General features: G+C 40.0%; 1 protein-coding gene across 1 annotated transcript in view; it reads right to left on the reverse strand.

Annotated features, from left to right (window-relative positions):
• Positions 1 to 1976: 1976 nt before the first annotated feature.
• Positions 1977 to 20293, reverse strand: part of CIP2A (cellular inhibitor of PP2A) — a 36753-nt gene continuing 18436 nt past the window's right edge. Inside the window, exons 13-21 of the mRNA XM_045001859.1 lie at positions 19201 to 19319; positions 18354 to 18546; positions 14511 to 14585; positions 14296 to 14406; positions 13126 to 13322; positions 11768 to 11881; positions 9144 to 9226; positions 8413 to 8552; positions 1977 to 4213 (exon numbers count right to left, since the gene is read on the reverse strand). Coding sequence (XP_044857794.1) covers positions 4043 to 4213; positions 8413 to 8552; positions 9144 to 9226; positions 11768 to 11881; positions 13126 to 13322; positions 14296 to 14406; positions 14511 to 14585; positions 18354 to 18546; positions 19201 to 19319 — 1203 coding nt within the window. The 3' untranslated portion in view covers positions 1977 to 4042. The remainder of the gene's footprint in view (positions 4214 to 8412; positions 8553 to 9143; positions 9227 to 11767; positions 11882 to 13125; positions 13323 to 14295; positions 14407 to 14510; positions 14586 to 18353; positions 18547 to 19200; positions 19320 to 20293) is intronic.

The following is a 20293-nucleotide window of genomic DNA, read 5'->3' on the forward strand; positions in this document are numbered from 1 at the left end:
GAACTGCTGGCAGAGGGAGCACTTCTGCTGGATGTGGCCCTCACTGAGGCAGCAGATGCATGGGGAGTGCTCATTCACGACCAGGACAGCCGTGTTGCAAATGTGGCAATTCTTGAAGCCTGGAGAGCTGGGCATAGCCTTGTCCAGTGGGGTTCCCTCCACTGAAGGTTGACAAAAGAACAAAGTCCTTCCTTCCCTTTTTTTTTTTTTTTTTAAATAAAACCAGGCATGGCTAAATAAATATTTAGCATGAGGAAAGAAACAAGAGGTTTCAAAGGAAGCTAAAATTTAGCAAAAGTAAGAGTTAATGATCAGCCAGTGAACAACTAGGGCTCTGAGACTCTAGCGGGGTGGCTGAGAAGGGACTGAGGATGATTAGCCTGTGTGCGCTGCCTATCCTGGCGGAGCACAAGCAGAGACTGCGCATGTGCGGGCCCGATGGACACTGTTACTGAAGTTCTCTGATCCCCTTCAGGGACCCTTCTCATGAGAGTTTACTATGTCAGGAGATTGACTCCTGCAGTTAGGAGTTGTAGACGCAGGGAGACAGAAACCTACAAAGGAACACCCATAGGGATGGTACTTGAAGTAAGAAGTTAAGGGGCAGGCAGAGAATTGGTACAAAGGAGCCAAAGAGTGGGGTCATTGAAATTGGATGAGGATCCCTCGGAGGGACATTGGGACTGGGAGCAGTTGCTATAGAGGCCAAAGTGAGAATAGGGAGACAGAGCAGATGAGGAGCCTGTAAGGCCTTAGGGGGGCAGGATTGGTATAGTCTGAAAGGGAAAGATTAGGACTTAATGGGTAGGAAGACTGGGATGGGAAATGGAGATGGGAATGATGAACAGGGGTGGGGAAGACAGAACCTGGCAGAGACAGGTTGAAAGGGGGGTCAAGCATAGGGAACGAGAAGGGCCTTTGCCCATTAAAAGAATCCTCCCCTGTGGACCGTGGAATGGAATCAAAGATTCCCAAGTTTTACCATTCTTCTGCAGTCACCCTATACCTGTGGTAAAAAGCGTTCCATCTCCCTCAAATGCTGGTCCACAAAGAGGATGACAACCTACTACTGCTCTAAATTACTCAGCTGAAGTGGCAGAAATCTGCCAGGGCTCTAAAGACGATCCATGATCCTGCTGATGATCCGTGTGGGTCTGAATCTGATGCCATCTGACAGAATTTGGTTTTGGTTTTTAAAGAGACCTAGGAAATTACATACACACACGATATTAAGAGCATTCAAATTGAAAGGCCAACCACTCGAAAGTTAAGAAGTGCCAGAATTCAGGTTGCTTGTGCAAACTTAATTCAGTTCCCCCTTGTGTGTATGCATTATGATGGTCTTAATTACATGTTTTTTTGTTTAAAAACAAAAGACCTCTGCCTCATTTAGTGCATATAATAGTCCTACTCTGAGGCAGGGTTGTGTAGCGAAGGAGGCGGTTGTCTGTAGGACCCTTGCCTCATTTGTTGCAGAAGTTGAAAGTGTGTAATAAATAAGGCAAGGGATTGTAGAAAGAGAAAGGAAAGCCTCCATTTAGGCATCTGAATGCTGCCTTAGAGAAATGGATTCTATCCCTGCTTCTGCCACAGAATACCTGTGTAATGCTAGACAAGTGCCTTAAACCAAACTTTTTGCCTGGAGTCACTAATTATTTTCTGGGTGCACAACTTGAGGCTCTTGGGTTTTGATTTGCAGAAGCTCCAATGCCTGCAACTGAAGTCAAGGGGAACTATGCTTAATTATAATATAGTAATTAATGCATAAACATCTCAAATTTCCCCCCACCAAAACAGGATTTAATTATGACTGGCAGAAAGTGCTTTGTTTAAAATATGCTTAAGTTACTTGTAAATTCCATTAGGTAATATTCAGTATTACAGGTTAGAGAATGCAAGTAATACCAAAACACAAGTTTGGTCAAAGTGGTTTCATGTGTGCATGTATTCGTTTAAAAGTATTAATAAGGCTCGGCTAGCAAAGCAAAATTGGGGTAGTACATTTCTACAGAAACATTTATATAGAGTGTTTATCTTTGTAGATTGTGTGTACTAAACTCAAACATTCATTTATAATTGGCTGTGGCCATGAAACTTTATTGAATAGTCTCAATTCAGTGATCAGAATGCCTATTTTTAAAAGGGGAGAAAAATGCCATATCAACATTTATCAGTTAAATTAGTAAAATGCTTGATACTTTGATTAAGTACTACCATACATAAAGGAGTTTTTGCCTGGTGAAAACATTTATCATCTTTTCACCCATGAGAAAAATTTTTCAAAAATACACCCGTGCCTGTAAAATGATTTTATGACATTCCTCAGACTTGTTAACCCTTTACGCTAAAACTATACATTTTAGCTAACAGTCTATTTCCTCAATATAATATATGCATACAAATCTAAAAAACTGACAAGCAACTGAGCTGGTAATAGAATTTTTACCTTCTAAAGCACCCATTATCAAAGTCTGGAAAATGCATCAAAACTGGAATAGATTGACTTGTAGCTGTATCTATAATTAAGGTTGCCCAATAACTTCTATTAAAGCATATAAGAAGAACAAACAAAATATGGCGTAATTTTTTTTATTCCCCTTCCCATCATGGACGCCAACGATATCTATAAACTGGCCAACAGCCAAAAGATACAGCAAGTCATAATAAATATACAATTGATAAGCAAGTTAAAATAGCCACTATTCAGCTAGAGATTACAAATGTGTCTAATATGTAAAAGATTGTGCTCAGACTCTAGAGTTGTGCAGATTTAAAAAGATGGACCCACACTACAACTGAAAAAACTTAAGGCATCTACACTTATGGCAAGACCTTAAAGTCTGGTCAGTGCAAAAATAAATAGTAAAATAATGGCAGTAATACTACAATTGTGGCACACATTACATCATTCAAAATGCTGCTATAATGTTTTTTCTAAAATGCACACAGCCATTCTTGAAATTTGAGGTTGTAGACATGTTATGTCACACATCCAATTTTAGTAAATTACAAGGAAAATAATGTTCCCATGACTCCAAAAAAAGCACATCTTCTGCGTAAAAAATGTAAAATTTTTCTTCACACGAAAATGGCAAAAGTAGTTATACTGTAAGCTTAAAACAGTATAAAATCCTTTATACAATGCACAATTGACAATGCTGAAAAAGATAGTGTGTGCCAGGTAAAACTGACAAATTAATTGCACACCTCTAAGAATCAGAAGAAAGTGCTGTAAAATTCAAGAGTAATGTACTGATGGAGTTTAAGAGATATTTGAAGATGCATAAAGAGATGTAAAGTATTCCATAAATCTACCTTTTCTAACTGACACTACTTTCTGGAAATTTGACAAGTATGCATTTTTTTCCAAATTCATATCCTTTCACAAATATGTGGAGGCATTTCTAATATTAGTTCAATTTTAATACTTAATGTAATTTCAACTAAAGCTATGTCAAATACAGTTCGCTGTAAAATAGGTCTCTTGCAACAAGTACTACCTTTTAATCCACATTATCGACTCCATTTTATTTCTAAATTTGTACCTTAGACATTTGGAATCAATATTGCATTAATATTTCTATATGTGACATCTGTATAATTCCATACGCCTTATTTTGAGTCTACTTACAGAAGTGGCAATTAACCCTTCCATAATGAAAGGCTCAGTATATCCCACTGGCAGTAACAGGATGGGTAGCAAGAAGAGAGGCCTCTTTCTCCTTTTTAGTCCAGTGTCAAGGGATTGTTAGTCACATTAACAAGACCAGGGCTTTATCCTGCTCCCACTGCAGTGACCGGGAACTTGGCCATTAAACTTCAAGTAAAGCAGCAGCAGGCCTACCTTCTGTAATATGGCTCAGATTTTTCAAGCCAAAGTGTTTTTTAAAAACAAGCACATCAAGTTTTTCTTCAATTAACAATGGTTCATGCTTGTGTCAATTTTAGGTGGGCCATGACATTTGAGCAAGATGGTGTATGTACTTTTGTGTAAGTCTAAAGTTTAAGATATCACAAAACCAAACTTTATAACTACAGAGCCCTATAAACTGAGGTTCACAGTTTCTGCATTTAGTTTACCACCACTTAAACTGTGAATCATTGCTATCATATGAGAATGTTTGCTCAGCTCTTCTTGCTGCAGTTTTACTATGGCTTCCTTTTCTTCCAAACGTCCTTCCAGTTGGGACTTTTGAACTTCGAGGGAAGATGCCTGCAACATGAACAAAAACCAGTTCAACAGTCTCTTCTCCACAACACAGATCACAGAACAATATGTTCTTGGACTGCATTGCAGACAACTTTTTATTTCAGAAGGTTGAAAAAGCTACTGGGGGGAAGCTGTTCTAGATTTGATTTTAACAAATAGGAAGGAACTCATTGAGAATTTGAAAGTGGAAGGTAGCTTGGGTGAAAGTGATCAAGAAATCAGAGTTTGCAATTCTAAGGAAGGATAGAAGGGAGTACAGCAAAATAGAAACAATGGATTTCAGGAAGGTGGATTTTGGTAAGCTCAGAGAGCTGATAGGTAAGGTCCCATGGGAATCAAGACTGAGGGGGAAAACGACTGAGGAGAGTTGGCAGTTTTTCAAAGGGACACTATTAAGGGCCCAAAAGCAAGCTATTCCGCTGGGTAGGAAAGATAGAAAATGTGGCAAAAGACCACCTTGGCTTAACCACGAGATCTTGCATGATCTAAAAAATAAAAAGGAGTCGTATACAAAATGGAAACTAGGACAAATTACAAAGGATGAATATAGGCAAACAGCACAGGAATGCAGGGGCAAGATTAGAAAGGCAAAGGCACAAAATGAGCTCAAACTAGCTACGGGAATAAAGGGAAACAAGACGACTTATCAGTACATTAGAAGCAAGAGGAAGACCAAGGACAGGGTAGGCCCACTGCTCAGTGAGGAGGGAGAAACAGTAACAGGAAACTTGGAAATGGCAGAGATGCTTAATTACTTCAAATGCCTAACATAGTGAATGCTAATGGGAAGGGGGTAGGTTTAGAAGAGAAAATAAAAGAACAAGTTAAAAATCTCTTAGAAAAGTTAGATGCCTGCAAATCAACAGGGCCTGATGATGCATCCTAAAATACTCAAGGAGCTAACAGAGGAGGTATCTGAGCCTCTAGCTATTATCTTTGGAAAACCATGGGAGATAGGAGAGATTCCAGAAGACTGGAAAAGGGCAAACATAGTGCCCATCTACAAAAAGGGAAATAAAAACAACCCAGGAAGCTACAGACCAGTTAGTTTAACTTCCGTGCAGGGAAGATAATGGAGCAAGTAACTAAAGAAATCATCTGCAAACACTTGGAAGGTGGTAAGGTGATAGGCAATAGCCAGCACGGATTTGTAAAGAACAAATCGTGTCAAACCAATCTGATAGCTTTCTTTGATAGGATAATGAGTCTTGTGGATAAGGGAGAAGCGGTGGATGTGGTATACCTAGACTTTAGTAAGGCATTTGATACGGTCTTGCATGACATTCTTATCGATAAACTAGGCAAATACAACTTAGATGGGGCTAATATAAAGGTGGGTGCATAACTGGCTGGATAACCATACTCAGAGAGTAGTTATTAATGGTTCCCAATCCTGCTAGAAAGGTATAACAAGTGGGGTTCCATAGGGGTCTGTTTTGGGACCATCTCTGTTCAATATCTTCATCAACGACTTAGATATTGGCATAGAAAGTACCCTTATTAAGTTTGCAGATGATACCAAACTGGGAGGGATTGCAACTGCTTTGGAGGATAGGTTCAAAATTCAAAATGATCTGGACAAATTGGAGAAATGGTCTGAGGTAAACAGGATGAAGTTTAATAAAGACAAATGCAAAGTGCTCCACTTAGGAAGGAACAATCAGTTTCACACATACAGAATGGGAAGAGACTGTCTAGGAAGGAGTATGGCAGAAAGGGACTTAGGGGTTATAGTGGACCACAAGCTAAATATGAGTCAGTGTGATGCTGTTGCAAAAAAAAAAAAAAAGAGCAAATGTGATTCTGGGATGCATTAACAGGAGTGTTGTCAGCAAGACACGAGAAGTCATTCTTCCGCTCTACTCTGAGCTGGTTAGGCCTCAACTGGAGTAGTGTGTCCAGTTCTGGGCACCGCATTTCAAGAAAGATATGGAGAAATTAGAGAGGGTCCAGAGAAGAGCAACAAGAATGATTAAAGGTTTAGAGAACATGACCTATGAAGGAAGGCTGAAAGAATTGGGTTTGTTTAGTTTAGAAAAGAGAAGACTGAGAGGGGACGTGATAGCAGTTTTCAACTATCTAAAAGGGTGTCATAAGGAAGTGGGAGAAAACTTGTTCATCTTAGCCTCTAAGGACAGAACAAGAAGCAATGGGCTTAAACTGCAGCAAGAGAGGTTTAGGTTGGACATTAAGAAAAAGTTCCTAACTGTCAGGGTTAAACATTGGAATAAACTGCCTAGGGAGGTTGTGGAATCTCCATCTCTGGAGATATTTAAGAGTAGGTTAGATAAATGTCTATCAGGGATGGTCTAGACAGTATTTGGTCCTGCCATGAGGGCAGGGGACTGGACTTGATGACCTCTTGAGGTCCCTTCCAGTCCTAGAGTCTATGAATCTATGAAACACTTTCACTTTATGTGTAACAGACTCAAGTAACTGATGTAATACATTTAAGCAACATATTTAATAGCAAAGGCACAGTTTCAAAACAAAAAGGGATTTGTTTTGGATGCATCTTCCCCCCACACCTATACACACATACATAAATTTTGTTCATAACTACTGCTGTTATGCTTCAGAAATGATCTGGGTATTAATTTTTGTTTTAAATAGCTATTTGTTGTCCTGTCATCTTCCTAGTCGTCAGGACATTGAGTTAAAACCTAAACAAAAGTTTGTGGTTGAATAAAAACTAGCTTTTTCCCCTTACAGAGGCAAATGTGTGTAAAAAACAGGGGCACTATCAGTTTTGTCGTGTGGTGGAAAATTAAGCTAGCCCTGATGGTCTAGGACTGCCTTGCAGCTAGCAGGCCCAAAACCTGAGCTAAGTTAAGTGTTGTGTTCCCTGACAGCGGTGGTCAAAGGTTAAGACACATTGGAGAGGGGAAGTGGACAAAGGGTAGGTGGTGGAAAGCCCCCGAAACAAGAACAATTTGCAATATGTGTCTACTGCTTATGAAATATAATAACCGCTTATGTGAAGCAATGATCTAAAATGAATTTTTGGATGCCCTCCCCTATCCCAATTGTGTAATTGGCCCCATTGTGTAACTGTACTCTGTAAAGAACAATTGTGTAAGAAGCTCCCCATAAAAGGCCAGGTTATAACCACGGTGGAAAGTACAAAAAAGACCTTAACTCAAAGTGCACCCATACTGGGCAAAGTTGTGAAAGAACACTGGAAAGTACCAAGAGACCCTAACTCTCTAATTCCTAATAAGGTCACTATTACCCAAGTATGTGTAACTTAATTCCTAATATGGAGGCCATTACTTAACTGTGTAATTTGTTTGCGGTTTTAAGCTTTAAAAGCTCCTGTATGCTTTGCTTTGGGAGAGCAGTTCCAATAGCTGCTGCCCTCCAACGCGTTGGCGTGTTATCAATAACCAGGCCACAGGCTGAGTCTCTGATCAAAAATGATGCGTGGGTGAATTTTTCCACAACAGTAGCTACCGTGACCAGATGTCCCGATAACTCTCTTCGCCTCCCCCCCCCACCATGTGTCCCAGTATTTTCACCCTGGACACCCTATTTGTAGCAGAAACTAGGGTCTCTGGATAATTAGCCTGCATTTCCAGGGAATGGAATATTACTACTGGTAAAAAGCACCTGCTGTAATTTGCATCTTCAAAATTCTGTAAAAATATCAATACCCACCCCTGAAAGGTAAGTATTAGCCCAGTTTAAACAAATTTAAAGACTAAGTTGTCTCTTGCAAGAGCCTCTTTCTCCACAACCACCAACAGGGGCAAGACCCTTGTTGTGCTCAGTGCAAGGACAGATCCCTAATTAACTCTAAAGTAGAGATGTCTGTCTTCTAGACTAACCAACAGAGCCCAACAGTGATTGCAGAAGAACATACACCACTCTCTCACAACCTGGTATAGTATGTGCATTCTTCAACATGTTAGGTAGTTCCAGGAGACATTGTGGCTCCCAGAAGCACATCTATAACTCTTACCGGACAAGGTGAATCTACACCAACTCAAAAAGAAGCTCACTGCGTTAACAGCAAAGATAACCCAAATCATACCTCTCTGGTTTACATCTCAGAAGTCCCTTTCTCAATTAACTATATAAGAAACTGGAGCAGCCTTAACTTTAGCTATTTCTACCATTTTCATACAATTTTTCATTTCTAGCAATTATTTTTTAACTCTGGGTTTTATAGTTTTCAGTAAGCTGCCAACAAAAATTCTTACCTTAATGCTCAATTCTTTCCTTGCCTGTTCCGTTTTACTTAATTCCTTTCTGAGAATGTCAATAGTTTCTTCCATATCTGTTTTTTCTTTCTGTCGGGCTTTCAGTTTTTCTTCCAGAAGCTTTATTTTTTGTTGCAAGCCTTTTGAAAGATTTTTTAGAGTCAGTTAGCAAGTTTTAATTTGTCCGATTACTAGTAAAACTCCCAGTATGTTTAAGTTTTACACACACCAGGGCTGCTAATATAAATGAATTACCCAGTACTGCCATCTACTGCAAAATTTTAGTAGGTAGTTAGACATTTCATATTCACTGAAGACTTTGAAAATTATGATCTAACCTAATGTCTAATTTGTAGCTTAGCAGAAAACTTTCTAGTGAACTTGTTCTAAAAAGAAAGTTTTCAAGGAAGCAGCTATGGTTTTTGACAGCATGCAAAATGCAATGGTTTAAGTGTAGGTTTGGCAGACTTTTAAACATCCTTGAACTTCCCTCATCTGTCTTTAAAACAATTCCTCATTTTTTAGTTTACAGGTATTTAAGTCTATGTTTTGAATAAGAGTTACAGGCTTTTCAGGAGCAGAAGGCAGCCAGAGAAGTGCATTTTGAGCCTTATGATATTTAACAAAAATGTAGCTGCCCACAGAATAATCTAGCAATGAGTCTATTTAAATCGAGTTAATTCTATTCAGTACGGATAGCACAAGATTTACAAAACCAGACAGTGACTTACTTGATATTTTACTATCTCTATCCTGTAGCTGTTTCAGTAATTCTTTTCTATGATCTTCTGTTTCCATCAATTGTGCAACAGTTCTGAAATTGCAGGAAAATCCTGATTACCAGTTATTTCAAAGATAACAGACAGATGCAAGATTCATGTCTCCATTTCTTTGCGGCAGCAAGCTAGAATAACTTGTGCAGCATTGCTCTGCACAGTCAGGAAAGTTCTTTTTAAGCTAGGCTGGCTAAAGTGCACCTTTAATTCCATGCTGTACAAATGTATTCTTTTGATTCCTTATTTGGTTGAAAGAATGCAGTATTCAAGTTTCATTTCCTTCCCTCTGTCAAACACACACAGTAGAAACTCTATATCCTAAGAAACCTCATTCGTTCCTAGAGCTTGAATCCTGGAGAATCAGTCCCCACAACTACAAGCAGTAAAGCATTTTTGATATTACCAAGGAAATGAACCCAACCATCCTACTAAGAGTCTAAAAAATTTTGTTTATCTAGTTTTAGATTTACTAATATTACACTATCCCATATTGAGCAAATTAGAAAAATCTGCTTCAAGAAAAAAAAAAAAAAGTGTCTTCTGCAACTACTGTGAAAAGTTTCCAGTACAATTTTGTTCATCCACTAAGACCAATGGTTCTCAACCAGGAGTATGTGTACCCACGGAGGTGTGCAGAGGTCTTCCAGGTTCTACATTAACTCATCTAGATATCTGCCTAGTTTTACAACAGGCTACATAAAAAGCATTTGCAAAGTGAGTACAAACTAAAATTTCACACAGAGAAAATGAGAAAGTAAGCCATTTTTCAGTAACAGCGTGCGATGACACTTTTATGTCTGATTTTGTAAGAAAGAAGTTTAAGTGAGGTGAAACTTGGGGTATGCAAGACAAATTAGACTCCTGAAAGGGGTACAGTAGTCTGGAAAGGTTGAGAACCACTGTACTAGACAATCTTTTTTGCTGGTAGCACATCTACACTTTAAAAAGGTATTAATTGCTTAAGTTAAAAATTTTAAATTGTGGGAATTTAAGTTTAGTTCAACTCTACCACTAACTTATGCAAATGCATGAGTGTGTGTCACTTTGTCTGTTATTCACCTGTTGCCTATTTTCTAAATCCTAACTGGAAATTCGCAGGGTGGGGGAGAAGGGGTGAAGGGAAGTGGACTGTTATTTATTTCACAGTACCTATTACACCAGGGTCCCTAGGCACTACCACAATAGATAATCTGAAAACGGCCATGTGAAACGCGGAACAGCTTTCTGGTGCACTGAGTAATATCTGATTGCTAATACGCATTTTTACACCTATTAATGTGAACGGCATTCCATTCTGTCTCATGAATCAGACTAGTTAACTGAATTCTGATTGCAGAATGTTTACTACTGGCACTACAAGAGCCAGGAATAATGCTGCTTGACCTTCAGGGCTGGCAGCTAGAAAAATTAAATAAATTCACTTTATAAATAAAATGAATGATCTGGCCTTACTTTGTCATTTTGCAGAACAGTACCAACCTTTAAAATATCAGTTAGAAACAATTTTTTGTTGTTGTTTACAACCAGAAAGCCTCTTCCCTCAGCTGCTGCAGTAAAAGATAAGTTTGCCCGCCCCCCTGCTCTTGTCATCCCATCAAGTTGCAACAAACTGTAGTTTCTATCCTTAAAAACCTGGGTCAGGTGGTACTCTGATGGATTAGGAAAGATGGAAGAAAAACAAAATTCAGAATTCTTGCTCATTTGGTATAGGACTATGGGAGTACACCTGTGCTTGTGAAGTGAAGAAAGAAGTTAAATTAGTAATTGATGTTTGAACATGTTTCAAGCCCTGCATCACAGGAGGAGAATGAAGTGCAGCAAAAGTGAATTATATATTGAATTACAGTAGTGATTATAGGTTGACCCACTGCAATGAAGGCCAGCCATCTACCACCATTACTTCAAGTTGTACAGAAGACCCCTGCTATAGAGGAAAGTGATGAACAAGTTAGAAGCTCTACAATTGTAGAAGAGAGAATTTAAGAGAGTCATCTTCTTTGTCAAGTTCTCTATTGCCTTGACTACTACCAGCTATCAAAGTACTAATAAAGACTGTCAAATTTAGCCATAGACTAATCAAACTCCTATTGGACTCTAATAGAAAGTTGCCTGCCTCAAAGACTGAAATTTGGCCCACAGTAGTTTAAATGATAGTGAATTTCAATAATCTCTGACACTGATTTAAGATGCCCTCTAATGAGAGGGCATTACTTAATTAGCAAAACTTTTGACCCCATCTGCTGACAAAAGCAATATTCTGCATGAGTACAGAGAATCCTTGTACATTAGAAGGGAATCTTGAAACCTATTAAGTTCCATAAAATACACTGTTAGTAGTCTCAGGTATTATACATTACCTCAAGTTCTCCTGCCTGTTTATGTGTAGAAACAAAACCAGAAGAAACTGATTACGCAGAGGAAACAGGTGAGTAACTACACAAAGCAAAATGGAGAAGTGTCCCGTCCCCCCCACACCCCTCGGGTGATACTTGAAATCACAGATAATTAAACAATCAATATTGATATGACTTGATGGTTTCCCTTGGATTTTCTTTTTAAAAAAAATGAACTAAACTTACTTATCATTCTGTTGCTTGAGCGATTCATTCAGCTTTTTCATGGCCTCAGTTTGTTTATTTAGTGAATTACAGGTAATCTGCAGATCTTTATATTGTCTTTCACTGGTTTCATGCCTAAAAGTTAGTTAACGGGTTATGGTTAAGAAGAGAAAGTACTTCTTAAAAGCTTTACTGTGTCAGGAAAGAAGAAATACTTTTGACATCCAATGAGCTATTTTTCCACTCCACTTCCCAGCAAAAATTGTTATGCCCACTTTTGGCAAAAAACTAAAAACCTGAAGGGAATAAAATATAAAAAACAAAGAGCAACTTTCATCTTAACCTCAATCCTCACTGGAACCCTTACACATTATCATTGACCGTTTATTAAGATTAAGAATTGGATTGAGACTACACATTTCTTTCAGACAAAGTTCACCACAACCAGGTGGTTCACACAAATGTAGCAAGTTATACATAGTCAGACCAGTAGCTGGGAATAGCTTGTCTGACAGAGGCCAGACCAATGCTTCAGAGGAAGTACAAGAATTCCCATAATGGACAATTACGGGATTATCTTCACATGAGATGTTCCTTCTTAAGGAGTCTCTGGTAGAAGTTAGTCTCTGCTTAAAGCACAAATGTTTTTATTCCTTTGAAATTTGTTGATCTTGTCTAATCTAACTCTGAATGGTCTCATCCAAACAAGTGCAATACTTTTTTGAATCCCATCAACCTCTTAGCCTAGTTTTTTTTTGTATTAGTGAAATAAAGACAACAACTTTAAAGCTAAGTGTCTATCCCCTTATTCTTGTATTATGAGGACAGGCAAATAAGAGCACTCTATTTGCCCTTTTCAGCCATTAATTTTGTACACCTACCATGTCCACTCAACAAACTAGTTCCATTCTTTCTTTACATAGAAATCTTAAATTACGCAAATCATCCTCACCCATTCCTTAATAGCTTTGGAATCTGCACCTTCATCCATCAATTTGTATATTCCGTTCAAGTTACAAACTTTTTCAAACAAGATTAATTTGATCCAGGAACAAATAAAATTCAAGTACATTAGCAGTGACCCACTTAAAACCTATAAACAGAGTGTTTTAACACTGTTCTGCAATATGATTAGCCTAGAAAAGGATAGTGCCTTGAACACCTCAAAGTCCTCCTTCTGCTTCAGCTAGACTGGGCACTTACTGGATTCAGACAGAGCTCTACCCAGCATTCCTTGGCTGAAAGGACTAATCAGGTCAAAGTAGGCCCTTTAAGAAGGGCCTGTGAAAACCTATTTTCTCTTTTAATCGATTATCTATCCGGAAATTTTTTGTTTTAGGTTAGTACACGAGTAGTCCAGATAGATTTTAAGTTCTTACTTCTGTAGAAGATCAACGGAAGATCTTTTCAGTATCTCATATTCTTCAGCCACTGTTTGTAACTTCCTATTGTGTTGAAAGAGCTGCTCTATGTCATTCTGTGCCCGTTCAGATTCTACCTGCTGAGCTTTCAGCAATACATCAAGTTCTTCATTTTTTCGCTCTGCATCCTTCAACATTGCAGCAAGCGTCCTTGCCTTTAAGCAAAAAGCAAATACACAGACTCCTTTACAAGCTTAATCTATATGTTGCTTAACTCACTCAAAACAGTGGGGAATTTCACATAGAATTAGAATTTACACTACTGCTAAATTATCCACAAAACCTCTATGATCAAATGCTCCATGGTCAGTGCACTATATTTAAAATTAGATAGCAAGTTTTAAGCACTTTTAAAGTTTTGGAAAATGATGGCTGACTCAGTTATTTTACACTTTGAGATACAGTAGTCATTTGTGACCTTAAAAGTAAAACAAAAAATAGTTTAGACACTTTTTTAAAGAGTATCTGAAGTGATTACACTGGTGGCTTAAGTTTCATTTGAAAGCATAACTATCCAAGAGTATAGACTGGCTGTTAGCTTACATATAAACAGGAAAAAGTTCTAGGGCTGTCTGCAAACCCGTAACATTTTAGTACTGTACTTCTAAGTACAGTTTATCTAAAATAGTGTTATAGAACAAAGAGTAACATTAGTACAGTAAATCTTATTGCATAGATGGGAAGATTATTGAGGCTGTTCTGAAAGATCAACCATTAATGGGGCATTAACACTAGCTATCCATGTCCACAAAAGGTCATATACATAACTTAGCTAAACAGTGGAGGAAGGGAGGGCTTCAAAAATCACATAAGGTCATACCTAAAGGGCATAAATGTCAAATATGGAGGCTCAAAGATCTTATAGACATAAGAGGATGAAACAAAGAATATTTACAGTAAGTATCAGAAGAATTTAGCAGTGGCACCAGTTTGTGGAAAATATTCTAATCAAGTGGTAATCTTAATCTTTGTGTTTAGTTTTTAAAAGAAACTGAAGTTCTAGTTTAAAACACATGTAGAGAACTATTCTGTACTGGGGCCTCCGTGAGAGAATACTGGGGGTTGGACTAGATGACCTTATAAGTATCTTCCACCTCTACCGTCCAGCATGTGGTTGTTCATACTCACCTCAGATTCAGCTTGGACTCTCTGACAACGGTACTGGGCAATTAGCCTATCAGCTTGAGCAAGCGCTAATGCCTTTGCCTCCAATAGATCTTGTAACCTGGTTTCTTTGGACTAAAGATTAAGAAAGATTAGTAGCACTATTTCATTAATTTTATCTTTCATATAAGTACACATACTCTACAGTGACGTAAATACACATGTTCATATGTACTCACGGCTAATGCTGCTAGTTTCTGCTCATAGACATCCATTATATCAGACATCCTCACATCAGTGATTGGTTCCTTCATCTGTGGGAGAAGTTATAGTAGAATTCAACAGCCTGAAGATAAGTTGTCTAATTTGTAGCTTCTGGATGAAAAGTCGTTCATCTTATACATCTTTATGAGAGGATAGTAATTAAATGAGCCCACAGGCTGGCAGCTGCTCTGCCTTCAGACATTAAAAGCCTTCCTGCATCAATTTGGGTATAGCTCAGTCCTGTTCAGTTTAATGTAAGAAAGTATTGGAATTGCTGAATAAAATTTACCCAACATCAGCTATCATGATCATAAATTAGTGTTACTCCAAAAATGAGGGAAAACTCATTACATAGGCTGCTACAGTAAGCCTATTGGTTCAGCTGGGTGTGGGAAGCCTAAGTGTTCCTCCTGACAAATGGTATTTCAGTTCTGCAGGGCATTATGGCCAAAAATTCTAATTTCAGAATTCATTGACCCGACAGAGATAGGTCAGAATATTTTGATGAAAACAATACAGAGAACGTTTTTGTGAAATGTCTCCTCCATCTTTCATTAAGATCCTTTAGTATGCTAAAGAGTTTACTGACCTTTATGGCACAATATAGGGCTTATATGTTTATTCAAATGAATATATGTGTACACATTTTTCTATAGTCAGTTGAGTAGGTAATTGAGGAGAGTGTCTTTCAGGGGGGGTCTGGGGATTAATAAAGCTTTCCATTAAGGTAGTGCTTGGGGAGATTGTTCACTATATGTGGCTAGATGCAGCTGCGGAAGTGAGCCCAGCTGTTTGTGCTTTTCAGTATAGAAGATAAATATCATCCAATAGTAGTTTACCAACATCTTGTTTTCAAAACAGCACCAGCTCTTACACAGGGGAAAATTCGTACAAAATTCCCTAATGCAGAAGGAGACGAAACATCTATTCTTTTCCCCATTTGTATGTTTTTCAGCTCTCTTTATCCTCCTGGACCCTACTGTTGTTGTTACAAAGTTGAAGGATCACGTGGAGTAAGTACTTTCATTTAGAATTTTATTTAAATGTACAAACACGTCAAAGTTAATGACAAAAACATTCCTTGGAATATTCTGTTTTCTGCACATCTTGTATTTAATTTATTTAGTTTCTCCATGTGAAGAACTTAAACTACATTACAAAAAAGATGGCATCTTCTACAGCAGGGGTCGGCAACCTTTTGGAGGTGGTGTGCCGAGTCTTCATTTATTCACTTTAATTTAAGGTTTCGCGTGCCGGTAATACATTTTAATGTTTTTTAGAAGGTCTCTCTCTATAAGTCTATACATTATATAACTAAACTATTGTTGTATTGTAAGATAAACAAGGTTTTCAAAATGTTTAAGAAGCTTCTTTTAAAATTAAATTAAAATGTATATCTTATGCCGCCGGCCTGCTCAGGCCGCTGCTGGTCTGGGGTTCTGTTCACCTAGGCTGGCAGCGGGCTGAGCGGGGCCTGCGGCCGGGACCCCAGCTGGCAAGGATCCAGCAGCCAGAACCCCAGACTGGCAGCGGGCTGTGTGGGGCCAGTGGCTGGGACCCCAGCCCACTGCTCAGCCAACTGCTGCTCAGGGCTTCCATCCGCCGGCTCCTGCCAACCGGGATCCTGGCTGCCAGACCTGCTCAGCCCGCTGCCAGTCTGGGGTCCCGGCCCTGCCCACATAGAGTGGGTACCTACCTTCTCCCTGGTTCTGGCCCATTCTCTTCCTCTCTCTGCACTGAGCTGAGGGTGGGCATGGACCGAGCACAGGACTGGGGGTGAAGGGTCTGGCCAGGAGCTAGAATGAGGGAGGGGGCTCAGGGTTGGGGTCGGAGGTTTGGGTGTGGGGGCACTTACCTGGGCAGCTCCCATTTGGTGTGAGGGGTGCAGGTGGGAATGGGGGGGGTGCAAGAGCTCCCATTTGGTGCTCAGGGTGGGGATGTGGGGGATGCAAAAGTCAGGATGTGAAGAGGTGCAAGAGTCAGGGCAGAGGGCTGAGGGCATGTGAGGGGGGGTGTAGGTGTCAGGGTGTGTGGGGCTGGGTATGTGTTGGGGTGCCAGAGTCAGGGCTCGGGTCATGGGGGGGGGGGTTGTGTGTGTGAAGGAGTCAAACAGAGTGCTGAGTGTGTGTGTGGGAGGTACAGGGCTCAGGGCAGGGGCCTGGGGTGTGTGCGAGGCACAGGGTTCAGGGCACGAGCCTGGGGTATGTGCAGGGCTGCGGGGCTCAGGGCTGGGTTTGTGTGTGTGGAGGGGGTCAGGATAGAGGCCCCCCACCCACACACTCCTGCGGCCCCCAGTCGGCTCACCCACTCGGGGCCCCGTGGCGCGCTGCACGAGTGCAACTAGCGCCCCCCGGCGAGAGAGTCCCCTCTGGCTGTGTCTGGAGGAGCTGCTCCAGGTGGTGCATGCTCTTCGCCCCAGGGCTCTCTGTCCACCACCGATTCCTGCTCACCCACACCTGCTACGCGCTCAGTGCCGCCGGGCTCTCCGCTCCTCCCAACTCACGAACAGCAGGTACCGGTCCCTGGCTGTGGCCAGGTGCCTCCTCCTGGGGACGCTCAGCAGTCGGCGCTGCTGCTGCCGCCGGCCTCTCCCATCTCCACCGCCCCCGCGTCCTGCCGCCAGGAGTCGGGACCAGGTCCCGCAGCAAACCCGCTCCCCCGGCGCGCTGCCAATCCACCATGGCCAGCTATACCAAGGTGGCCCAGGTGACCGGGCCCCTCCGCAGCCCCGGGCAGGTCTCCTTGACGGGTAAGGGACACAGGAGCCCACGGGCAGGCCGTTGAAGCGGCTCCTCTCTCGAGGGGCATGGGATCTGCTGTGTGTCCTTGGGACTCCTGCAGGCAGCAGCATGCCGTTAAAAATTGCCTCACGTGTCGTCTTTGGCACGCATGCCATAGGTTGCCGACCCGTTCTACAGTGTCCACTTTTCTTCTGTAGCTTGTGTTAAACATTTAAGTCTGAAGTGTTTGATGTTCATGGAACAAAATATCAAATTTTAAAAAGTCATTCCCTCCTCGAAGGAACAACTCCTCTGATCAGAAGAGTTAAGTGCATCACTAGATATATGCCAATAAGCTTTCTGTCACAAGTTCATCTTATGGTCTGGGTTGCAGGAGCTGTTCCTGTATTTGGAGTCCCTTTATGTTGAGAAACCACAACTAATTTAATGCAACAAATTCTGCATTTGGTGCTTAGACAAATTCAAATAAAAGGAATGTTAATGTAATAAAGCTATTTGCTCAACTTACAATGCATGCTATATCAGAGGGAAGCAAGATTTCCACTGTTGTAAAACGACTTCCCTACCTCACAGGGATACTGCGAGGATAAATATCAAGATCACGAGGTGCTCAAATGCTACCATGTTTGGGGGGCACATACAAGTATCTAAAAGATGGGTGATTATGCCTGATCCTATATGCCAGAATGTCATCTGCCCCCCAGGGAGCGTCTTTCTGTAAAAAACTTCTCCCTTTGTGCATCATTGCAACAGCTTAGATTTTCTGGGACACATCTGCTAAGTCCCCATATCTGAAAGCTAGGTAAACATAAGCAATACACTCTCAAGGTAAAGGTTCTGAACTATGAAAGTCTGACAGACCAGACTGTTGACTTTTCTGGACACAACAGGGATCCTCTTTATTTGGGCTTCTGCCTGATGATGCAATAGTGTACATATTGAGGTCAAGTGAGGTGTCTGAGTTAACATTTGTCAACATACACACTGTAGCCTAAAAGTTTCAGGTGCTATACCTCTTCTGTAAATATTAAGAATGTTAGTAGTTATCCTACCAGAAATATGAAAAATACTATTAACCTCCAGTCCAGACTGAAGTTTCTGTATTAGCTCTTGAATGTTTGAAGTTGTTGCATCATCATTTGAAGGGTGGGAAGTAGAGCACTTCATGGACATAACACTAGTAATGGATGACTGCATATGGATTTTTTTTGGTGTATGCTCTGTCTCTTGTTGTCTATAGGCATTATTTGCTGCAATGCTTTCACCAAGCCTATATAACAAGATAAAGGAAGTAAGCAATAGAACCTGGCAAGAATGTTAATGTGAAGGTGGGAGACAATGATTTTACGTAAAAGAGGAGTCTACAACAATTACACACTACACTTCGAAAACATATCAACCCTACTTACACTAACATACTGTAGTAGGTACTTCAGTTAGATATTGCATGCTCATATTTTGAGATATAAAAAGGAGAAATGTTAAAGAAAAAAATAGGTTGATTGTTCACTGATAGCAGCTTCTCTCTACAATCACTATGTGAATTTTAAGGTTCCATAACTCATTATCTACTATATCTAGAAACAAGTGCCTTATCCTATTGGAAAGGATATTCCCAGCTCCTCTCAAATGGAGCATCTGTTTCTAGCTTTGATAGTTAGAGTTACTGGACTTTAAACCTGTCCGAGAACTGTGAACATGGCCCAGCATGCATGACAGACCAGAATTGGGGGTGATGAGAAGAAAGATTCAACTATGAGAGCAGAAAAAATGTTTTGAAAAAGGTAACAATTACGCAAACATTTGGAACATTCGTAGTCCTAATTTAAAAGATTCAAACACAGACTTAAAACAAGTCACTCAGACTAAAGTAATGAAAGTGAAAATCATATTACCACACCCTTACCACACATAAGAAACTCACACTATGGCAGGGAAGTCTGGTAATGGTGCTGCCTCAAACAGTATTCTAAGTCCAGCCTGTACTTGTTCTCTGTGGTCTGATGTTAAAGCAAAAGCCAAAGGTGTAATCAAACGTTGATCCTGGGCAGAAATCACTTATGTCAATTTATAATAAACTAAAGAATCCAGACATTGCAATAGACCAAAGCCAATGTGAATAGATATACATTTTTAAATTTCAGTTACACTTGTGTAAAAGAAGTATACACACATACTTGCAATTTTCTGAAAACCCATTTAGTTAACCAGAGCAATGAACTTTTACAAATCTGCAAAACTTGCTTTCAGGATTCTGTACATTATCTGCACAGAATTATGTAATACAAGCATTCAGATGATGTGTAATGAGAAAGGCATTATGGTCTCTGAGCACAAAATCATCTGATGTGTCCAAATACTAGTATTCCTCCCATCTGGCCTGGATAGAAGAGGGAAGACTAATGCCCCAAACCTGCAATCCATTAAGCATGTGCTTCACTTTGAACATGAGGGGTCATAAGCTGAAAGGGTTTACAAGATCATGCTAGACGCATGCCTAGAATAGCTTAAATTATCTACTGTCCTGGAGCTACACAAATCTTGTTTTAGAGGGTCACCCAATGAGAACTAGAAGTAAGTTGAGTGTCTTTGCATTTGAGAAAAAGGGTGCCAAATACAGGCATTATGATGATTTTTGCACAGTGAAACACTTGTCCACAAGAAAGCATACTGAATACAATTCATTGTACTTGTCAGTAATGACTTGTATTGTTCCATAGGGACAAAACAGCTAAATTGGATTCAGACAAGAGGTGAAAAGTTTCATTTCCTAGTAACCAATCCTCCGAGACACATACCTGATGTAGGAACCAAAATAATTTTCTGAGTATAGGACATTTTAAATTTCAACCCTAACACTATTACTGTAGATGATCATAAACATTATATTTAAGTATATATTAACATACATCACTGGAATAAAAGGCTCAAAACTTTAAAAACTAAATATTTTAAACAAACTTTTGGACTGAACAAAAAACATGACGAATGAGAGCTTCCTGGGCAGGTTCTTCAAT

This window comes from Mauremys mutica, chromosome 1, assembly GCF_020497125.1.
Source record: "Mauremys mutica isolate MM-2020 ecotype Southern chromosome 1, ASM2049712v1, whole genome shotgun sequence".
Taxonomy (NCBI): Eukaryota; Metazoa; Chordata; order Testudines; family Geoemydidae; genus Mauremys; species Mauremys mutica.